At 44.4% G+C, this 23,092-nt stretch overlaps 1 protein-coding gene across 3 annotated transcripts in view; it reads left to right on the forward strand.

Moving 5' to 3' along the window:
- Positions 1-23,092, forward strand: part of yap1 (Yes1 associated transcriptional regulator) — a 172,875-nt gene that overhangs the window by 90,912 nt on the left and 58,871 nt on the right. For all 3 annotated transcript variants that reach the window (XM_038817709.1, XM_038817711.1, XM_038817710.1), the window contains exon 2: positions 21,777-21,895. In XM_038817709.1, the coding sequence (XP_038673637.1) occupies positions 21,777-21,895 (119 nt within the window). The remainder of the gene's footprint in view (positions 1-21,776; positions 21,896-23,092) is intronic.

The following is a 23,092-nucleotide window of genomic DNA, read 5'->3' on the forward strand; positions in this document are numbered from 1 at the left end:
CCAGTTGTCATGGTGCATATAGGCACCAACAATATAGATAAAAAATGGGATGAGGTCCTACAATGAGAATTTTGGGAGTTAGGAGATAAGTTTAAAAAGTAGGACCTCAAAGATAGTAATCTTAGGATTGCTACCAGGCCTCGAGACAGTCAGAGTAGAAATGCAAGAATAGTCAGAATGAATACGTGGCTTGAGAGATGGTGCAGGAGGGAGGGGTTCAGATTTTTGGGACATTGGAACCGGTTCTGGGGCGGTGGGACCATTACAAATCGGATGGTTGACACCTGGGCAGGACTGGAACCAATGTCTGAGGGGGTGCTTTTGCTAACACTGTTGGGGAGGTTTTAAACTAATGTGGCAGGGGGATGGAAACCAGATTAGGAAGTTGGAGGTCAGTAAAGAGGCAGCAACTAAAGCCAGTAAGGTACTAGATAATAAACTCAATGTGACTAAGGGGAAGAGTAGACAGGGAAGAGATGATGAATGCAAAGGGATAGATGGTCTGAGGTGCATTTGTTTTAATGCGAAAAGTGTAGCAGGGAAGGCAGATGAACTTGGGGCTTGGATTAGTACCTGAGAATATGATGTTATTGGTATTACTGAGACTTGGTTGAGGGAAGGGCAAGACTGGCAACTAAATATCCCAGGAGTGATAGAGAGGGAGGTAAAAGGGGTGGAGGAGTTGCATTACTGGTCAGAGATGATATCACAGCTGTCATTAAGGAGGGCACGATGGAGGATTTGAGCACTGAGGCAATATAGGTAGAGCTAAGAAATGGGAAGGGTGCAGTAACATTGTTGGGACTTTACTTCAGGCCTCCCAAAAGCGAGTGTGAAGTAGAGGTACAAATATGTAGACAGATTATAGAAAAATGTAGGAGCAATAGGTTGGTCGTGATGGGAGATTTTAACTTCCCCAACATTGAATGGGACTCGTGTAGTGTTAGAGGCGTAGATGAAGCAGAATTTGTAAAGAGCATCCAAGAGAGTTTTTTAGAGCAGTATGTAAATAGTCCAATTCGGGAAGGGGCCATACTGGACCTGGTATTGGGGAATGATCCTGGCCAGCTGGTTGAAGTTTCAGTCGGTGATTATTTTGGGAATAGCGATCACAATTCCGTAAGTTTTAGAATACTCATGGACAAAGACGAGAGTGGTCCTAAAGGAAGAGTGCTAAATTGGGGAAAGGCCAAGTATAACAAAATTCGGCAGGAGCTAGGGAATGTGGATTGGGAGCAGCTGTTTAAGGGTAAATCCACATTTGAAATGTGGGAGTCTTTTTTAAGGGAAGGTTGATTAGAGTGCAGGACAGACATGTCCCTGTGAAAATGAGGGATAGAAATGGCAAGATTAGGGAACCATGGATGACGGGTGGAATTGTGAGACTAGCTAAGATGAAAACGGAAGCATGCATAAGATCTAGGCGACTTAAAACTGATGAAGCTTTGGAGGAATATCGGGAAAGTAGGACAAATCTCAAACGCGCAATAAAGAGGGCTAAAAGGGGTCATGAAATATCTTTGGCTAACATGGCTAAGGAAAATCCCAAATCCTTTTATTCGCATATAAGGAGCAAGAGGGTAACTAGAGAAAGGATTGGCCCACTGAAAGACAAAAGAGGGAATTTATGCGTGGAGTCAGAGGAAATGGGTGAGATTCTTAATGAGCACTTTGCATCGGTATTCACCAAGGAGAGGGATATGACCGATGTTGAGGCTAGGGATGGATGTTTAAATACTCTCGGTCAAGTATGCATGAGGAAGGGGGAAGGTTTGGGTATTGTAAAATACATTAGTGTGGACAAGTCCCCAGATCCAGATGGGATCTATCCCAGGTTGCTGAGGGAAGCGAGGGTCGAAATAGCTGGGGCCTTAACAGATATCTTTGCAGCATCCTTGAGCATGGGTGAGGTCCCGGAGGACTGGAGAATTGCTAATGTTGTCCCTTTGTTTATGAAGGGTAGCAGGGATAATCCAGGGAATTATAGACCTGCGAGCTTGACGTCAGTGGTCGGCAAACTGTTGGAGAAGATATTGAGGGATAGGATCTATTCACATTTGGAAGAAAATAGACTTGTCAGTGATGGGCAGCATAGTTTTGTGCAGGGAAGGTCATGTCTTCAGTAAGGCATTCAGTAAGGCAGTACATGGACTTCAGTAAGGCGTTTGATAAAGTTTCCCATGGCAGGTTGATGGAAAAAGTGAAGTCGTATGGGGTTCAGGGTGTACTAGCTAGATGGATAAAGAACTGGCTGGGCAACAGGAGACAGAGAGTAGTGGTGGAAGGGAGTGTCTCAAAATGGAGAAAGGTGACTAGTGGTGTTCCACAGGGATCTGTGCTCGGACCACTCTTGTTTGTGATATACATAAATGATCTAGACAAAGGTATAAGTGGTCTGATGAGCAAGTTTGCAGATGATACTAAGATTGGTGGAGTTGCAGATAGTGAGGAGGACTGTCAGAGAATACAGAAAAATATAGATAGATTGGAGAGTTGGGCAGAGAAATGGCAGATGGAGTTCAATCCAGGCAAATGAGAGGTGATGCATTTTGGAAGATCTAATTCAATAACGGACTATACGGTCAATGGAAGAGTCCTGGGGAAAATTGATGTACAGAGAGATCTGGGAGTTCAGGTCCATTGTACCCTGAAGGTGGTAACGCAGGTTGATAGAGTGGTCAAGAAGGCATACAGCATGCTTGCCTTCATTTGACGGGGTATTGAGTATAAGAGTCGGCAGGTCATGTTACAGTTGTATAGGACTTTGGTGAGGCCACATTTGGAATACTGCGTTCAATTCTGGTTGCCACATTACCAGAAGGATGTGGATGCTTTAGAGAGGGTGCAGAGGAGGTTCACCAGGATGTTGCCTGGTGTGGAGGGTACTAGCTATGAAGAAAGGTTGAGTAGATTAGGGTTGTTTTCATTGGTAAGACGGAGGTTGAGGGGGGGCCTGATTGAGGTCTACAAAATTATGAGAGGTAGGACAGGGTGGACAGCAACAAGCTTTTTCCAAGAGTGGGGGTGTCAATTACATGGGGTCGCGATTTCAAGGTGAGAGGGGGAAAGTTTAAGGGAGAAGGGAGATGTACGTGGAAAGTTTTTTACGCAGAGGGTGGTGGCTGCCTGGAATGCTTTGCCAGCGGAGGTGGTAGAAGCGGGCACAATAGCATCATTTAAGATGCATCTAGACAGATATATGAACGGGCAGGGAACAGAGGGAAATGGATCCTTGGAAAATTGGTGACGGGTTTAGATAAAGGAGCTGGATCTGCGCAGGCTGGGAGGGCCGAAAGGCCTGTTCCTGTGCTGTAATTTTCTTTGTTCTTAGTTCCTGCATGGGGTGGCTTTCCAGGGCCGGGTCAGTTTCCTGGAGGTATCCCTGGAGTAGAGGACATTCCAGTGTTGGCGCACTCCACTTATCAAGCTTTGAGTGAGTTGTGGCTAAACCTCAAAAGCCTCCTTCTTCTGTGCAGCCATCTTGCTATGTCTCCTTAAGACAGTTGGGCTGGAGAGAGTGCACGTCTGTGTTCAGATGACATTTAAATATGGCTCCCGTGCCATCGTCCCCATTAGGTAATGGTTGGATGGATGAAATCGGTTCCAAACCACTAAGATTCTGACAGATACTTGCCTATGCATAATTCATTAGCATCGTGCAAAATTGGGTGTAATTTCCCACCAGTGGGAAAGACGCCATGGAACCCACCCCCTTGCATCAGGTGGAATTTTCCATTTTTGAAACTAACCGTGCAAATCAAGGAATGATAATTGAGAAAGGATCATTGTGATGTACAGCTTGGTTAGTGATCAGTATTCTGAATCCTCTTTCTATGTAACTTTCTGCAATCCATACATTTTTTGTCATTGCCACTTTGGATAAGAGTTTGAATTAAATTGTTGGCAGTTTCATGGTTCATTTTGTGAAATTGGGCACATTCGTCTTTCTGGAATGAAACATTATCTTGAATACAAATAATGTAAGGATGTGGAAACATTTTTGCATGTCCTGCCTCCAGTTAAATTAGAATGCATCGTATTTGTGTCTCAAAGTAAGGAACAGGGAGGATTTACTTTGCTTGTGGTTAGGTGGGGTTACAGGAGGTTAGGTGGGGTTACAGGGTGGGAGTATGGGTTTGGGTGGGGTGCTCTTTCAGAGGGTTGATGTAGACAGATGGGCTGAATGGTCTCCTGCACTGTAGTGATTTTATGATTCTATGGCTATCCAGAGTTTAATATATGGCATATGTTGTGTGTGACAAGACTACAGGCATCGTGATACCCAGTGCAGTTGAGATTCATGGGGCATGCCAGGCCTATTGGCACTTGTGGCAATGTACTGTTATGTGTGTGTCTTCTAGTTTGGAGGCAAGAAATTAAGAAGGGAAGCCCTCCGCTGTAGAAGAAGCTGAAATTTGGTTTTTAAACTTTTAAGGGGACAAATCAGCAACAGAGAAATTGAGGTAACTCACTTAGGCCAAACTGCGCAGCTCTCAAAATTCCAACGACTGCCTTTTTTCACCCAAATTAATGTGATCCAGTGCTGACTATTAGTGTATATAATACTCAAAATGTAAGTTTTTTTTTCAAAGATATTGATGCCAAAAGAATTGAAGGTTTGTGAACAGCAGTCTAAAATGGTTAATTGTCGATTAAAAACAGTGATTCACCCTCTCGTTTGTAGGGCCGGTTTTATGTTTCATCATGAATATCAATATTGGAGGCGGTGAGGGACAGCTTGATGTACAAACATGTCTGCTACTTGTTGGCATTTCTTAAATATTTGTACAAAAATCAAGCCATACTTGATGGTGTTAGATAAGGAATTTGAGCAAATTAAACCAGTCATAATGACACTATATATTCAAGTCGAGATGCTGTGTGACTTTGAGGTGATGCCGTTCTGTGGTCTACTTCGCTGATGCACGTTACAGGGAAGAGAGAAACTGTTGAACTAACTTTGAGGATTATTGCAGCACATCCCATGGATAATACATAGGGCAGCCAGTGTGCTGCTGATTTAATAATCTTTATTGTCGCAAGTAGGCTTATATTAACACTTGCATGAAGTTGCTGTCAAAAGCCCCTAGTCGCCACATTCCGGCACCTGTTTGGGTACACAGGGAGAATTAAGAATGTCCAAATTAACTAACGGCATGTCTTTCATGATTTGTGGGAGGAAACCGGAGAACCCGGAGGAAACCCACGCAGGCACGGGCAGAATGTGCAGACTCCACACGGACAGTGATCCAAGCTGGGAATCGAACCTGGGACCCGGGTGCTGTGAATTAACAGTGCTAACTACTTTGCTGCCCGGACTCCTGGCTGGGATGAAGCAAATTGCTCTGTCTTGTATGGTGATGTCCAGCACGAGGGGACATATCTTTAAATTGAGGGGAGGTAGATATAGGACAGATGTCAAAGGTAGATTCTTTACTCAGAGTAGTAAGGGTGTGGAATGCCCTGCGTGCAACAGTAGTGGACTCGCCAACACTAAATGCATTCAAATGGTCATTGGGTAGGCATATGGACGATAAGGGAATAGTGTAGATGGGCTTTAGAGGGGTTTCACAGGTCGGCGCAACATCGGGGGCAGAAGGGCCTGTACTGCGCTGTTATGTTCTATGGTGCCCGGCTTAGTGTGTCATTGCAGCTCTCCCCATCCAGATGAATGATACTGTTGCTCGTTCTGGTGAGTGTGCTTTACACTCCATTGGCTGTGTTTTATTTCTTAGCTCTAGAGTCGCCAGGTATCTTTATGATACCGCCACGAGGTTCAAGTTCAGATCAATGACTCAATACACCAGTTAGTAAGGTTCAATCAAACACGTTTATTAATACACAGTAAATCGATACTCATGCAACTAATACTAGCGGACTAAACTATTCCTACCACTATAAGCCAGTACTTATCTTCGATAAGGGAACCCACTGGATCAGGGAACAATGGCCTCTTGTTCTGTCCTGAGACTGCAGGCTTCCCAGTTGGTACGGACTAAGGGGTCAGGAGTGTCAATTCTCGTAGTGAGCGTTGGTTGACACTTGCTTGTCGGTGTAGCTGTTGGCCAGGCCTCTCCTTCTCACGTTCAAGTTCTTAGAGAGCTGCTGCAACGGTGTTCTGCTGAGAGGGCCGGCTAAGAGAGTGAGCTAAACTTGGGATCTGTCCTTTATAGGTCACGGGCTTCGCGCCCATCTGGGCAGACCCTATACCTGCTTGCAATCGATTGGACCTCATACCAATCGATTGGTTTGAATTCCCCAATACTGGGGCTGTTTCCCGATCGCTGGGCGGTTTTTGGGGCTGTTTGTAACTTATTGTCCGGGGCTCCTGCTGGCGCCGAAGAGTCTGGCTTCACCTTTGTTATTCTCGATTGTGTCCATTGTGACCGGGAATCGCTCAATTAATATGCGCAACTGTTTGTTTCAGTGCTGTCTGGTTTCTTTGCAGACAGAATACACGGAGATTCTGCAGCCTGCCTGTTTTCCTTACATTGTCCTGTTTTTCCTGCATGAATTTCAATTCTCCATTTTGTGTCGGGCAGTGGCCAACTTCGGTGGCTACAATACTTGTATCTCACTCTTAATGTGAGAGTCTCTAGGGTCCATATGTTGCTTCATTTATTTGCAGAGTATAAAACCTTCCGCCCTGTTGTCGCCACAATGTTGATATGGCTGGTTCATTTCCACCCTTGGTAAGGAGTGCCTCCTGGGATGTGGTGAAGCGTAATTGCGTTGGTGTTGAAGGGCAATAAAGACCAGCAGGATTGCATTCGAGAATGGCACATTATCCAGTAAGTGAGTTAAACCTGTATATGGGTGTAATTTTAGCATTGCATCATTGTGCTCTTTTTTTTCATCTACGTATTTAAACAAATGATGCGACATCAATTACTACAATGGGTGTTGGTATTTCATAGCCAAGTTGGATGATTTCTAAGGTTGGTTACATTATGTGCACTTAATTTGATAATTGTTCAGACCAAAACCAATTTAAAAAATGATTAAAATATTTAAGTGAATAAGCCATGCCATCACTTGCAAGCTAAGTGCAGACTGCATATACCAGGAACTGGTGAACATTTTCTTTCCACTCCAGCAGAATGTTGGACCTTGTGCAATAATTTACTTCTTGAGAGCAACATAGTCGATTCATGAATGAGTTAGCTGGAGATGTGATTAGGTGCTGAATGAAAGGCATGACCCCAACCTCTAGTCAATTTTTGTTTTGTTGGCTTTAGCTGGGTTAGCTTGGGATGGTGCAAAAATATCAGGAATGGGAATTAAAATGTTGCTGTTTTCACCTGAGTGCATTGTTCAGCCTACCAAATCACAATAATTGAAAACTATGTTGGAAACCTCTGTGAATAAATATGTTGCACAATGCAGTATTGAGGCAGGCAGATTAAAGATCAAGGTTTCATAACTGTGAAAGAATGCGACCTATCTAGCTTTCCAATGTTTCTATTGGGCTGGTTTAACACACTGGGCTAAATAGCTAGCTTGTAATGCAGAACAAGGCCAGCAGCGCAGGTTCAATTCCCGTACCGGCCTCCCCGAACAAGTGCCTGAATGTGGGGACTAGTGGTTTTTCACATTTTTTGGGATCTTGCCATTTTCTGTTCTGGTCCACTAAACGTGTTGAGCTAGTTCAATGAGTCCATATACTTTCATTCTGACATGAATGTTTTCCATCAAGTTCATGTCCTAGCCTACCTGCTTTCAATATTTCTATGTTAAAAGTGCACAACCTTTTGGATCCAGGAATTTTGATTCTTTAATTTCAAAGCAGCACGGCAGCATGGTGGTTAGCATAAATGCTTCACAGCTCCAGGGTCCCAGGTTCGGTTCCCGGCTGGGTCACTGTCTGTGCGGAGTCTGCACGTCCTCCCCGTGTGTGCGTGGGTTTCCTCCGGGTGCTCCGGTTTCCTCCCGCAGTCCAAAGATGTGCGGATTAGGTGGATTGGCCATGATAAATTGCCCGTAGTGTCCTAAAGGTAAGGTTAAAGGGGGGTTGTTGGGTTACGGGTATAGGGTGGATACGTGGGTTTGAGTAGGGTGATCATTGTTCGGCACAACATCGAGGGCCGAAGGGCCTGTTCTGTGCTGTACTGTTCTATGTTCTAAAGGTATCACTCAACCTCCTTGTTTTTTTATGCAGTAAAATGTTCTCCAGTTTATGGGTAAACCTTGATGGAAACTGCCACTGCATAACAAATAAGGTCGGATTGGGCATGGAAGTCGTTAGTCTGGAATTTGCTTGGTAAAATCAAAGGTTGATCTCTGCCTCTTGGCTAGCAACAGGGAAAAATCGAGTGGATTTTATTTTGTATCACAATTTGGCGATCTGTAACAAGTGTAGATGGATCTGCATTGAATGACGTTTGTACTTGAACTTTATTTTTGGCCAGTTTGATCAAGGAGCTCAGCAATATTCAATAAAAGAATGACCAGGGTGAGGGTAGGGCCAGTCAAGGACAGTAGTGGGAACTTGGGCATGGAGTCAGAAGAGATGGGCATGGAGTCAGAAGAGATAGGAGAGGCGTTGAATGAATACTTTTCTTCAGTGTTCACCAAGGAGAGGGGCCATGTTTTTGAGGATGAGAGTGTGATACAGGCGGGTAGGCTGGAGGTGGTAGATGTTCTGAGGAAGGATGTATTAGCAATTTTGAAAAACCTTAAGAGTCGACAAGTCCCCTGGGCCAGATGGGATATATCCTAGGATTCTTTGGGAGGCAAGGGATGAGATTGCAGAGCCTTTGGCTTTGATCTTTGGGTCCTCACTGTCCACGGGGATAGTGCCAGAGGACTGGAGAATGGCGAATGTTGTTCCTCTGTTCAAGAAAGGGAATAGGAATGACCCTGGTAATTATAGGCCGGTTAGTCTTACTTCGGTGGTCGATAAGTTAATGGAAAAGGTCCTAAAGGATAGGATTTATGACCATTTGGAAAGATGCAGCTTAATCCTGGATAGTCAACACGGATTTGTGAAGGGTAAATCTTGCCTCACAAATTTGATTGAATTCTTTGAGGAGGTAACTTAAGTGTGTAGATGAAGGTACCAACCTCCCTGAACAGGCGCCTGCATGTGGTGACTAGGGGCTTTTCACAGTAACTTCATTGAAGCCTACTCGTGACAAGCAATTTTCATTTCAGGTAGAACAGTTGATGTTGTATACATGGATTTTAGTACGGCATTCGATAAGGTTCCCCATGGTCAGCTCATGAAGAAAGTAAGCAGGTTTGGGATAGAGGGAAATTTGACCAATTGGATAAGTAACTGGCTATCACATAGAAGACAGAGACCAGTGACCAGCGGTGTACCACAGGGATCAGTGCTGGGTCCTCTGCTATTTGTGATTTTTATCAATGACTTGGAGGAGGGGGCTGAAGGATGGGTCAGTAAATTTGCTGATGACACCAAGATTGGTGGAGTAGTGGATGAGGTGGAGGGCTATTGTAGGCTGCAAAGAGATATTGACAGGATGTAGGGCTGGGCTGAAAAATGGCAGATGGAGTTTAACCCTGATAAGAGCGAGGTGATTCATTTTAGTAGGAAAAATTTGATTGCAGATTACAGGGTCAACGGCAGGGTTCTGAGGAATGTGGAGGAACAGAGAGATCTTGGGGTTCATGTCCACAGATCTCTGAAGGTTGCCACTCAAGTGGATAGAGCCGTGAAGAAGGCCTATAGTGTGTTAGCGTTTATTAACAGGGGGCTTGAATTTAAGAGCCGTGGGGTTATGCTGCAACTGTACATGACCCTGGTGAGACCACACTTGGAATATTGTGTGCAGTTCCGGTCACCTCACCATAGGAAGGATGTGGAAGCATTGGAAAGGGTGCAAAGGAGATTTACCAGGATGCTGCCTGGTTTGGACGGTAGGTCTTATGAGGAAAGATTGAGGGAGCTGGGACTTTTCTCTTTGGGGCGGAGGAGGATGAGAGATGAATGAATAGAGGTTTATAAGATGATGAAGGGGATAGATAGGATGGACGTTCAGAGACTATTTCCTCGGGTGGATGTAGCTGTTACAAGGGGGCATAACTATAAGGTTCAGGGTGGGAGATATAGGAGGGATAGAGAGTGGTTAGGGTGTGGAATCGACTGCCTGCTGTGATGGTGGAGCCGGACACTTTAGGAACTTTCAAGCGGTTATTGGATAGGCACATGGGAGCACACCACAATGACAGGGTGTGGGATAGCTTGATCTTGGTTTCGGACAATGCTCGGTAGCATCGAGGGCCGATGGACCTGTTCTGTGCTGTACTGTTCTATGTTCTAATATTCACTACTTATTCTTAAATGGTGGCGATATCAAGCCCTGACAAGAATAGGTGATATCATCGTCAACAGCAACTTGGAGTTATATCTAACCTAATAAAATGCAGCAAAATACTCCAGTGGAGCATTATCAAACAAGATTTGACATTAAGCCATATAAGGAGATGTTAGGACATGACCAAAACCTTGGGGTTTTGAGATGAATGCTACCCCCCTTGTGTAAGCAGTGTTTTTTTTTAAAGCTAGGTGTGTTGAGCAGCAGGCTCGTAATGTCAACTTGGAAAAGACTTTCACAATTACATGACTACAAACAGTTGCTTGGTAGCATAGATCTTTTTTTTTTGCTGAAAAGAGATATGTTGCCAAAGCTTTTTGTCTTGTATTCATCAGGACAAAAGCAGGAATGCCATATTTTGGTCGATCACAGCAGTTTATGCTGCAGGAGAAAGGAATGCTGATAGATGGTAGGACAATCCTGATTAACTGATCTGTTGCCATGGAGAAAGTGGGGAACATGGGTTTGTGAAATGGAAACCAATTTATTGGAGTTCTTTGAGGAAGTAACATGATCTGTGGATAAAGGGGGACTGGTGGACGTACTGTACTTAGATTTTCAGAAGGCATTTGATAAGGTTTCCCTCCAAGGGGTCTTGCAGAAAATAAAAACACATGGTATGGGGTAACATTGGCATAGGTAGAAGATTGGCTGGCTAACAGGAACCAGAGAGTAGGCATAAATGGGTCCTTTTCAGGTTGGCACGATGTAACGTGAAGTGTGCCTCAAGGATCAGTGCTAGAACCTCAACTGTTTATAATTTATATAAAGGGAAAAAATATAAAAAAGGGTTGTGAGTGGGCAAAGATCTGGCAAATGGAATATAATGTGACAAAATGTAAAATTATCCAATTTCGCAGATAGAATAAAAAATAAGCATATTATCTAAATGGTGAGAGATTGCAGAGTTTGGATGTGCAGAGGAATCTGGGTGTCCTGGTGCATGAATCACAAAAGGCTAATTAATTGCAGGCACAGCAATTAATTAAAAAAGTTCATTTGTTGTGAAGGGAATTGAATATAAAAGTAGGGAGGTTGTGCTTCAGTTGCATAGGACACCAGTGAAACCACATTTGGATTACAATAAGGAAAGATGTGAATGGGTTGGAAGCAGTTTACCAAACTAATTTTTGGAATGGTTGGGTTGCCTGGGCACACGGTAGCACTGCCTCAGAGCGTCAGGGTCCCAGGTTCAATTCCCGGCATGGGTCACTGTCTTGTGTGGAGTCGGCATGTTCTCCCCGTGTCTGCGTGGGTTTGCTCTGGGTGCTTTGGTTTCTTCCCACAAGTGCTTGTTAGGTGATTTGGACATTCTGAATTCTCCCTCTGTGTACCCGAACAGGCGCCGGAGTGTGGCAACTTGGGGATTTTCACAGTAAACTTATTGCATTGTTAATAGAACATAGAACAGTACAGCACAGAACAGGCCCTTCGGCCCTCAATGTTGTGCCGAGCCATGATCACCCTACTCAAACCCACGTATCCACCCTATACCCGTAACCCAACAACCCCCCCCCCCCCTTAACCTTACTTTTATTAGGACACTACGGGCAATTTAGCATGGCCAATCCACCTAGCCCACACATCTTTGGACTGTGGGAGGAAACCGGAGCACCCGGAGGAAACCCACGCACACAGGGGGAGGACATGCAGACTCCACACAGACAGTGACCCAGCCGGGAATCGAACCTGGGACCCTGGAGCTGTGAAGCATTTATGCTAACCACCATGCTACCCTGCTGCCCCTCACAAATGTAAGCCTATTTGTGACACTAATAAAGATAATTATTATTATGAGGAAAGGTTGAACAGGTGAGGTTTATACCTGCTGAAGTTTAGAAAAGTAAGAGGTGCCTTGATTGAAACAATCCTAAACAAGATCCTAAAGGGTCTTGACAGGGCAGATGTGAAGAGGATGCTTCTCTTCGGGGAGAACCAAGATCTAGGGGTCAATGTTTTAAAATACGGAGTCTCCCATTTAAGACTGAGATTAAATTATTTTTTTTTCCGAGGCGCGTGGAGCTCTCTTCAAAAGGCAGTGGAAGCAGTCTTTGAATATTTTAAGTTAGAGGTGGATGGAACCTTGGTAAACAAGGTGGAGAGATGATAGGTTATCAGAGGTAGGCAGGAATGTAGATTTGAGGTTTCTATCAGATTCAGATCGGCCATTATCTTATTAATTGGTGAAACAGGTTAGAGGGGCCGTATGGCTTACTTCTGCTCCTTGTTCATTTGAAGTCCCCATCCCTGGGACCTTTTAATGAATTCTCTTCTGCATCCTCTCTCGTGCTTGACTTCCTTCCTAAAGTGTGGTGCCTAGAATTTAACATAATGTTCCAAGCCAACATGCCTAGCATTGAGGTTCCAAATCACTTGAGCTACCTTTACTGAAAAGCTTTAGGAATGTCCTCAAAGCATCCGTGAAGAGGTCAAACATTTGCACCAACTCCTGGTGATGGAGCAACGTGGAAGAAGGTTCATTTAGCAAGGTGCCAAATGAAGACAGACTTCTGTTGGAACATGCAAAGGTGAAGTCCAGGCAGCAGTCCTAGACCTTCAAACAACTAATTTTTTAAAAATTCATTCAACAGTTGTGGGCATTGCTGACAAGGCCAACATTTATTGCCCATCCCTAATTACCCTTGAACTGAATGACATGCGAGACCATTTCAGAGGTCAGCTGAGGTCGGCCACATTGCTGTGGATCTGGACTCGCATGTTTGCCAGCCCACTTACATAGAACAGTACAGCACAGAACAGGCCCTTCGGCCCTCGATGTTGTGCCGAGCAATGATCACCCTACTCAAACCCACGTATCCACCCTATACCCGTAACCCAACAACCCCCCCCTTAACCTTACTTTTTAGGACACTACGGGCAATTTAGCCTGGCCAATCCACCTAACCTGCACATCTTTGGACTGTGGGAGGAAACCGGAGCACCCGGAGGAAACCCACGCACACACGGGGAGGACGTGCAGACTCCGCACAGACAGTGACCCAGCCGGGAATCGAACCTGGGACCCTGGAGCTGTGAAGCATTTATGCTAACCACCATGCTACCGTGCTGCCCACTGCTACCGTGCTGCCCACTACAGATTGTAGTATTCCTCCCCTTAAGGACATGGGGAAATTTGATGAACCAAATGGGTTTTTATGACTGTAGAATCCACACAGTGATCATGTGGAATGAAGGGTAGGATGTAAAAATCAAGGTTTATTGATGAATACATTAATTCCCCACTCCCCCAAAGGATCTCCCACCCTGACCTACATTCAGTTTTTATACTCTGTTTGCTACCCTTGTTAAAGGGGAAGACCTGCCCCGTTACCAGGGAAGTTCTGTAGAGGTCATGGGGAACTGGATAGCCACACCCGTGACCTCTACTCCTCCTCATTTCCTCCCTCCCGTACGTATTGAGAAGTGTCAGTGGACTGAGTGAGGTCCACTCGTCCCCTTTGCTCGGGGATGACGCTCGGGTGTCGTCTGCGTGGGGTCCAGTGGCTTATACCGAACAGGGGATTGATGTTTCTGGGTGGAGGCAGCGAGACCTCTGCCGGTAGCTGAGTTTGTAAGTCGGACAGGATTGCGACCGTCATCTCTGCATCTTGGGTCTCTACTGTCAGCAGGGGTAATGGTGCCAATACTGCCAACGGGGTAATGGTGCCATCGGGGGAGGCAGAATGTATGGGATCAGGGTATCCGGGACTGAGTCTGGCAGATTGGGTGTGGCGGTGGAGGTTGTCCACGTGCCTGTTCGATTCGGGGCCTTGCGCTCACACCTTGTACGAGACCGGTCCAGTTTGTGACAACATCATGCTCTGAATCCATGCGGGGCTGTCGCCGAAATTCCGGACATATACTGAGTCGCCCAGGGAGAAAGTTTGCAGGGGGTTATGCCGACCCATGTCCGCCTCGGACCTGTCCTGACCGCACTGGACCTTCTCACCAATATCCGTGTACCAGGCTCAGCCAAGTGCGGAGGCGGTGTCCCATTAGCAACTGGAATGGGGCAGCCCCTGTTGTGGCATATGGCAGAATAGGAACCAGGGCAAACTATGTCACCAAAGATCTTGAGGTCTGTTTCCTCATTCTCTGTTTGAATGTTTGGACCCCCCGCTCGGCTCTCCCATTTGAGGCCAGGTGGTACGGAGCAGTGCACACCTGGCGAATCCTGGTGGAGTTCATAAATGAGCCACTGAAAACTGTCCCGTTATCCGAAACTAGCACCGCGCCGTGGGTACGCCGTGAGTGCTGAATGTCTGGTGCAGCTATTTGTGGATTTCGTGGTAGTTGCTTGCATCCGGTGTACGGCCATTCACTTGGGAGTGGGTATCAACTATGATGAGTAACACAGAGCCGTGGAACGTTCCCGTGAAGTCAATGTGCAGGCAGGACCAGGCCATTCTGACTGGTGGAGGCGCGCCGCCAGTGGCAATGTCTGGTGTTCCCAGTGCAGCATACAGCACGGGGATAATTTCTCAATGTTGGCACTATTCTGGTCACCAGACATAACTGCGGGCCAACATCTTAGTTTTGGAAATTCTCCGGTGCCTGTTGTGGAGGTCCTGTAAGAGCAGGCCACAACTTGTGTTCACCTCAGGATAACGTCCTCTTCGAGCGAGATTTCGGTTGTCTAGGCCGCGCCGATGGTCGAGTGGGGAGGGGGAGGTGGCTTAATGCATCTGCGTCCCCAAATGGTGCTCCAGTACGTACTTGTATGCGGCCAGCAGCAGGGCCCAATGTTGGATTTGTGGAGGCGCTATGGGGAATTTGCTGATCCTCCTTAGACCCAACAAAGTCTTGTGGTATGTGAACACCGTGATTGCATGTCCATAAACATACTGGTCAAATTTCTTCATCCCAAATTCCCTGGCGCATAGTTCCTTCCGTTCTGCGGTGAGTGTCCTGGAGACGAACACAATAGGGTGCTCTGGCCCGTTGTCTGTTCTTGGGTGAGGACAGCCACAGCCCTGAAAGGAGATGCGTTGCATGTCCGTATGAGCAGCATAGCTGGGTCAAAATGGGTCAATAACCGGGATGAGGAGGACTTCCTTTTTACATTTGAGAAAACTACTCGCTGTGACTGATCCCATTCTCATGGCTAGCCCTTTTTCAACAGTTGATATTTGGGGGGGGGGGGGGGGGGGGGGGGGTTGCAGCAGTATTTCCAGTTTTGGAATGAACTTTCCATAGTAGGTTATGAGCCCCAGGAAAGAACAAAGCTCTGTTGTCGCTTCTGGCAGGGAGGCTTGCAGATGGCACGTAACTTGTCCTCAACAGGGTGCAGGCCGTGGCCGTCCACGCGTTATCCTACATAAGTCACTACCGCTACATGGAACACACATTTCTCCCGGTTTAAGCGTAAGCTGGCCTCCTCAAAATGTCAGAGAACTTCGGCCAGGTTCTGCAGATATTCCCAGTCCGAAGACCCCATAATCAGTACATCGTCTAGGTAGACCCATCATAAGGGTAACCCCAGTAGGATATTCTCCATTACCCGCTGGAAAATCGCATAAGCTGAGGAGACCCCAAAGGGCAACCAGCTATATTTGTACAGCCCCTGGTGTGTATTAATAGTCACACATCACCGGGAGCCGATGTCCAAAACCAGTTGGAGATACGCATGGCTCATGTCTAACTTCGTAAAGGTACATCCTGTCACTGGGTTTTGTGTATCAGACCTCAATGCATGGCCCATGGTTTAACATCATTTTATAGTTTCCACAAAGGCATACGGAGCCGTCAAACATCACGGGTACCACTGGGGCTGCCCAGTTGGAGAAGTGCATTAACTGTATTACACCCAAGCGCTCCAAACGATCCAGCTCTGTATGTATTTTGGACCTTGAGGTGTATGGGACTGGTCGGGCACAAAAAATAGTGCAGATGTGATGCCTAGGCCCTCCTGGAAGATGCTATGAAATTTAATCAAGATCCCCTCCGGTCCATGTGGGTTCAAGCGGCAGACTTGCTGCCAGTCAAGGCAGAAGTGCTGCAAACTGTCACTGCACAGCAAGCTTGGTCTGCCTCCACGTCTCACTACAGTACTTTTGAGGCAGATGAAAAGTGGTCCGAGTTCGCAGTACTTGGCACCGATGACAGCTCCACTAGATCATCATTGCCGGTGTAGAATCCACACAGTGATCACATGGAATAATGAAGGGTAGGATGCAAAAATAAGGGTTTATCGAAACGTACATTAACTACTCCACTCCCCAAAGGGTCTTCCGCCCTGACCAGGGTTATGTACTCTGTGGGCTCTCCACATTAAACGTGAAAGCCCCGTCCTGTTACCGGGGAAGATTGTACTCCGTAGACGTCATGGGGAACAGGTGGTCCACACCTCGTGCCCTCCATGGGGCTTGTAACAAAGAAAATCGGCAATGGTTTCAGGTTATTATGAATTCAGATTTCGCCGTCTACAAGCAGTAGGTCATTTGGCTCCCCAAACCTGCTCTGCCATTCAGTAAGATCATGGCTGTTTGTGATTTGAATTTCACATTCCCATCTACCTTCACTAGTGTTGGATTCTTTTCGGGCAAGGGAATCAATTTGCCTCTGCCTTGTTCAATCACCCACCCTGCCTCTCTCAGCCCTCAAAATGTACCTCATCGCTGTCCTAAAAGGGTGAGTTGTGTGTTATCTAATAGAATTTCTACATGTTTCTCTTATATTTAATGATTTATTGCGTTATTTCAGGTCTGAATGTGGGGCTGTTCATGTAAGGTCAAGTGTTTCAACTTAGATTTTGGGTTCTCTGTTGAGAAATGTCCGAATGAATCTACTTCCAGCTTTAATGTTGATTCCTATGAGAACACATGAATCACTCATTGTGATTTTCAGGATTGCAGCTACAATTAGCAGTACTGATTGTAATTTTTTTAAAAGGTGTACGGCTTGAACATCTTCCTTTTGGTCACAGAACGGGTTTCTGTGCTTGAATGTAAGTGAGCCATGTTACAAGTTCAACTGATTTGTCTTAAATTAGTTGTTAGTGTAGATATTGGAGCACTCAGGATGAATCAACTGCTGCTCAATCGTGGAATCATAACTTAAGTCATTTTGTTTCGGGTGTTGCAAGCACGGACTAGTTGAATACTGTCTATACTCCGTCTGTTATGAACTTTGAAGAAACCTGCTGGTTGATTTGATCAGCCAGTTGTTGGGACGTGTGGCCATACTTAACATTATACTGGCGCTGAAATTCACCTGACGTTCCTAGATTGTCCATGCTCGCATCAGTGAGAAAAAGCCTATTGGGGAAGCGGGCGAAGATGAATTCTCCACACGATTGGCATGCAAGTGCAGAACTGCGGAGCTTGCATGCGGGAGTCTTCCACCCAGCAGAAGGGACCTTGTTCCCTCCTTCTACCGCCATGGTATCTTAAGGTTTGCAGCGTTGAGATCATATGAAGTCACAACACCTATTGGAGCGACATTGGGTAGAATTGATGTCAACTGAGGCAAGCAGCTAACTGAAGTACTCCAGTGGTGTTGAGAACACATTGTGGGTGAGCTTTGAATGGAATTGTGACACTGCTGGAAAGACTATCAGCACCGTGTTAATTGTAGGACACTCTTAGGTCTACGTTGATATGTCAAGAACACCATAGTGATTATTCTAGATCTCAAAAAAGCTGTACTATTATGGGGAATATTAGCTTCTCATCAATAAGTTTTCGTGACTCTTAATGATGGGTATAGGTCTAAATGTTATGTAAATATTGTTCACAATAATTCCGTTCAGTATTTATTCTAATATGATGTCATTTTTTTAAAAAAAAAAGGGGGTTGTAGTGATATTGTTAATGGAATATGTAAATTGAGTGCATCTTCACTGCAGGAGTAATGTCATACAGCATGTGACACAGCTGTAGGAGTTTTCGGTGAGGTATATACGTAGTGTTTTCTTGTAACTTGTGTCCATACGGTTCTGCAACCCAAAGTATTTGTTACAATTCATCAGTATGCAGTTGGTAAGTTTGTGTGAAGAAACCTGTTGGTGTTGGCCCATTAACCTTGTGCTCAGTGTTATATTAAATGTTGGTGCAGCAACATCATGATTTTAAAATCCTTCCCTGCTTGTTGTTCCCATCTCTGTACCCTCCTCCCTGCTGTACAAGCATCTTAAGACCATGCACTTCTCCAGTTTTGGTATCTTGCTCATCAACAATTTTATTTGTTCCAGCATTGGTAAGCCTTCAGTTGCCTAGCCGAAAGCTTTGGAATTTCCTCCCAAACCTCCTCTTTCTCCTCCCGTAAAATATTCCTCAAAACCAACGTTTTGACGCAGCTTTCGGATGTCTGACCTGTTGTCCTTTTGGAGTTACATTTTTGTGTGATAACGAACCTTAGAAGGTTTTATTATATTTACTCCATTTAAGGGTGTTATTTATATGCAAGATTTCACAGTGAAATGTGACATAATGCTACTGTTGCCGTGCTTTTGGTGTTTGGGGGCTTAGTTGTTGAGATGCACCTGTCCCTGGTGTGGTTCATGTTCTATGGTGTGCAAGTTTTGGACAAACATTATTCAGCAGATCTAGTTAAATTTTGTAATACGGCTGCCTTCACCCTAGTCAGTCCTACTAACCAGTCGGACTACACATTATGCAATTCAATAATTTTTAATTTCCCCAGATGGGTTAAATAGTACCTGGTGGATAATGGTGTGTCGCTAATTTTTAGTGATACAGAATGAATAATCGTGCTTTACCTTAATGGAGAGTTTATCTTTATAAAAAAAAATTCAGTAAAGTATAAACATTAACCTGACGCAGAGTGAGGGTTCTTTTGTTTGTAATTTAATTGTGGTGAGCAGACCAGAAGGATGTGGGTATGTTAGATTATAGTTTTAAAACTTCATAATTTAACAAGAGCACGTCTTTCACATTAGAGGAATTCAAGACAATGAGTCAGAGCATTGTTCAGAATGTAGTCATCAAAATCTGTAACCTACTCGCCTATTGAAATGCTGTGTATTTATTTGTTCTTGGAATGTGGGCAAGGTCACATTTGTTGCCTTGAGGTGATGAGCTGCCACTTTGATACGTTGCAGTGAGTGCTGCCACAGCATGCCCTAACTGTCCAACTACTACAAATCCATTGTAACATCAAAAAAGATCCGTAGGACCTGTTCAATTTGATTTTATGTAACTTTCCCCAGCAAAATTGAGACGATGTTACGAAGAACTGGATAAAATATTTGTTTGGGGACTAGTCTATACTGAAATAATTACATGCTCGATAGCTGCAGTGTCTCCAATGTTGTAGGATTAGGAATGCGTTGATTTGGTTCCCGTGTTGGGAAACTGGGGAGGCGTCAACAGAAAAACGACTGGAGGCTTGCAGAGAAAGTTCAATGCTGAATTAATAGAAATGGTTGAATATTGTTAGGTTTGCTTTGTTAACGACGCAGATTTATGTAGAGTATTCACATATAAGTTTACATGGATTGTTAAAGTCCACGGTAAAGAAAATTGTACGTGGAGGATTTGGGAGATTTGGGTTTGGGGACGGCTTTTTTTAACTTTGTGTGTTTGCATGTATTATTGGATTGGATTGGTTTATTGTCATGTGTACCAAGGGACAGTGAAAAGTATTTTTCTGCGAGCAGCTCAACAGCTCATTTAAGTACATGAAAAGAAAAGGAAATAAAAGAAAATCCTAACAGTGCAACACAAGGTACACAATGTAACTGGATAACACCGGCATCGGGTGAAGAATATGGTGGTGTAGTGTTAATGAGGTCAGTCCATAAGAAGGTCATTTAGGAGTCTGGTAACAGCGGGGAAGAAACTGTTTTTGAGTCTGTTCGTGCGTGTTCTCAGACTTTTGTATCTCCTGCCCGATGGGAGAAGTTGGAAGAGTGAGTAGGCTGGGTGGGAAGGGTCTTTGATTATGCTGCCCTCTTTCCCCAGGCAGTGGGAGGTGTTGATGAAGTCAATGAATGGGAGGCAGTTTGTGTGATGGGCTGGGCTGTGTTCACGACTCTCTGAAGTTTCTTGCGGTCTTGGGCTGGGCAGTTGCCATACCAGGCTGCGATGCAGCCCGATAGGATGCTTTCTATGGTGCATCTGTAAAAGCTGGTAAGAGTTAATGTGGACATGTCAAATTTCCTTAGTTTCCTGAGGAGATATAAGCGCTGTTGTGCTTTCTTGGTGGTAGCGTTGACGTGGGTGGACCAGGACAGATTTTTGGAGATGTGTACCCCGAGGAGTTTGAAGCAAATTACAAATTCTTGCATCTTTTTACAGATGGATACATTGAACCTATCTAAAATAGAAATGGAAATCAGGCTTGGGAGAACGAGAAAAAATGGTTGGAAATATCTGACAACATACAATACACAGGGTGGTGTAGCAGTTAGCATTGCAGCCTACGGCGTTGAGGACCCGGGTTCGATCCTGGCCCCGGGTCACCATCTGTGTGGAGTTTGCACATTCTCCCCGGGTCTGCGTGGGTTTCACCCCCACAATCCAAATTGGGTGGATTGGCCATGCTAAATTGCCCTTTAATTGGAAAAAATAATTGGATACTCTAAATTTTATAAAACAAAATACACCAACATTTAGGATTCTTTTTGAGAGCAATTTAGAATGTTTCAAAATTATTATTATAATACTCTAAATTTAAAAAAAAAATCTGGGCAATTTGTTGTAGCAGTTTGTTGTTTTTGGCCTTCCATTACACATTTCTGTTGTCTGTAAAGATTTAGGTAGCTTAAAAATTTGAAAGTGGTTTAAAAACACCTTTTACCCATTGACCTACCTATGGACGTGTTCTTGTCTATTTGCTGCTTTCTCACCAGAGCTGATATTTAAATAAATTTTACTGTAGGCTTGATATAAATTTCTCTTCTACATGAATCAGAAGGTTACAGTTTTCTGTGATGAGCTCATCAATTGGAAATCCGTAATGTTTATCGGCTTACTGCATTAACCTTTTCTGTTTTATTCTGAAGTGTGTTTTTTTTTAATTTAGAATATCCAATTCATTTTTTTTCCAATTAAGGGGCAATTTAGTGTTGGCAATCCACCTACCCTGCACATCTTTGGGTCGTGGGAGAGAAACCCACAGAGACATGGGCAGAATATGCAAACTTCACACACACAATGACCCAGAGCTGGGATCGAACCTCGGACCTCGGCATCGTGAGGCAGCAGGACTAACCCACTGCGCCATGGTGCTGCCCTGTTCTGAAGTGTTTTGATGGGTCTGGGGTCCACAGAATGTGGCTGATTTGACTTTAGCAATGTGCTGTTGACAGGGCTGTATACTTGGCTCTGATAATTTGGGGCTGGTATTAATCTTTTGGGTAAAGAGAGACCTATAGACATATGTTGCAGTTGTGCTGTCTCTTCTGATTTTTAAGGTAGAAAATGATCTCACCAATTTTTGTCTGATTTTTTTTTAACCCCTTCCTTTTCGTTACAGTCACATTGAACAGACGACAACATGGCAAGATCCAAGGAAACCCATGTCTGTGTTAAATTCGACTACTCCTGCCAGCCCAGTGTCTCTGCAGCAGAGCCTAATGAACACAACGTCTTCAGGTAAGCAGAGAGAAGCAGTGCTGGAAAGAGTGGATGGATAAAGTAATGAATAAAGAAGAGAGAAGCAATACTTAAAAACCCAGTTCCCAAATAATTTTTATTGGAGCAGTTGCAGCAATCACTTGACAACTTTTTATAAACTTGCATGGTTGAGGGCTTTGTTTTGCCCAGTTGATCACTTTTCAGAATGCCAATATTGCAGCCTTCTTAATTTTGGGATTAGGTTTGGGATTGCTACAAGGAGAAACTAGTCTGTTCAGTATTTATTTTAAGTGAATGGGCGTGCTAAAATTTTAACGAAGAGTTTAAAAAAGAAAACACCCAGAAGAACAATTATTACTTTGGATGTCTTATTATGGACACCAGTTTGGTAATTATGGGTGGAATTTAATCTGACAAATTTGGCACAACAAGTGTGCTGATAGAATATTAATGAACATTGGCTTAAAGATGCAGCAGAGCCTAATGAACACAACGTCTTCAGGTAAGCAGAGAGAAGCAGTGCTGGAAAGAGTGGATGGATAAAGTAATGAATAAAGAAGAGAGAAGCAATATTTATAAACCCAGTTCCCAAATAATTTTTATTGGAGCAGTTGCAGCAATCACTTGACAACTTTTTATAAACTTGCATGGTTGAGGGCTTTGTTTTGCCCAGTTGTTCATTAGGCTCTGCTGCATCTTTAAGCCAATGTTCATTAATATTCTATCAGCACACTTGTCAGATTAAATTCCACCCATCATTACCTATAGTGTGTCAGCACAAATACAGAACATGGGTTTAATGACAGCATCACGGTTTTCAAAGAAAGCAGAAGCTTTCTTTGCAGGTGCTCCGTAGGATTTCATAAACTTGATTTTGTTTTGCCTAGCTTTCCACCTGTTGGTCACAAAATAATTCCACTTTCAACAGGATTCCGTTTTGGAGCCACTTCTGTGTTCAGTGTTCATCATAGATGGAGCTTGAGGTAGTGGCTTCCAAATTTGCAGCCAAATTATAATGGGAGGAACAGTACTGGGAGAAATTGAGTCAGGCACGGAATAATACTGGGAGTCATTCTGAGAGTCAGGAGGGGAATAGTCCTGGGAGTAATTTTGAGAGTCAGGCGAGTTCAAGGTGATATTGACAAAATTATGGAATGGGTAAAATAAAAACATATGGTACTTGGTGTCAGTAAATGTGAGCTGGTACATTTTTTT

The sequence above is a fragment of the Scyliorhinus canicula genome, chromosome 14 (assembly GCF_902713615.1).
Source record: "Scyliorhinus canicula chromosome 14, sScyCan1.1, whole genome shotgun sequence".
Lineage (NCBI taxonomy): Eukaryota > Metazoa > Chordata > Chondrichthyes > Carcharhiniformes > Scyliorhinidae > Scyliorhinus > Scyliorhinus canicula.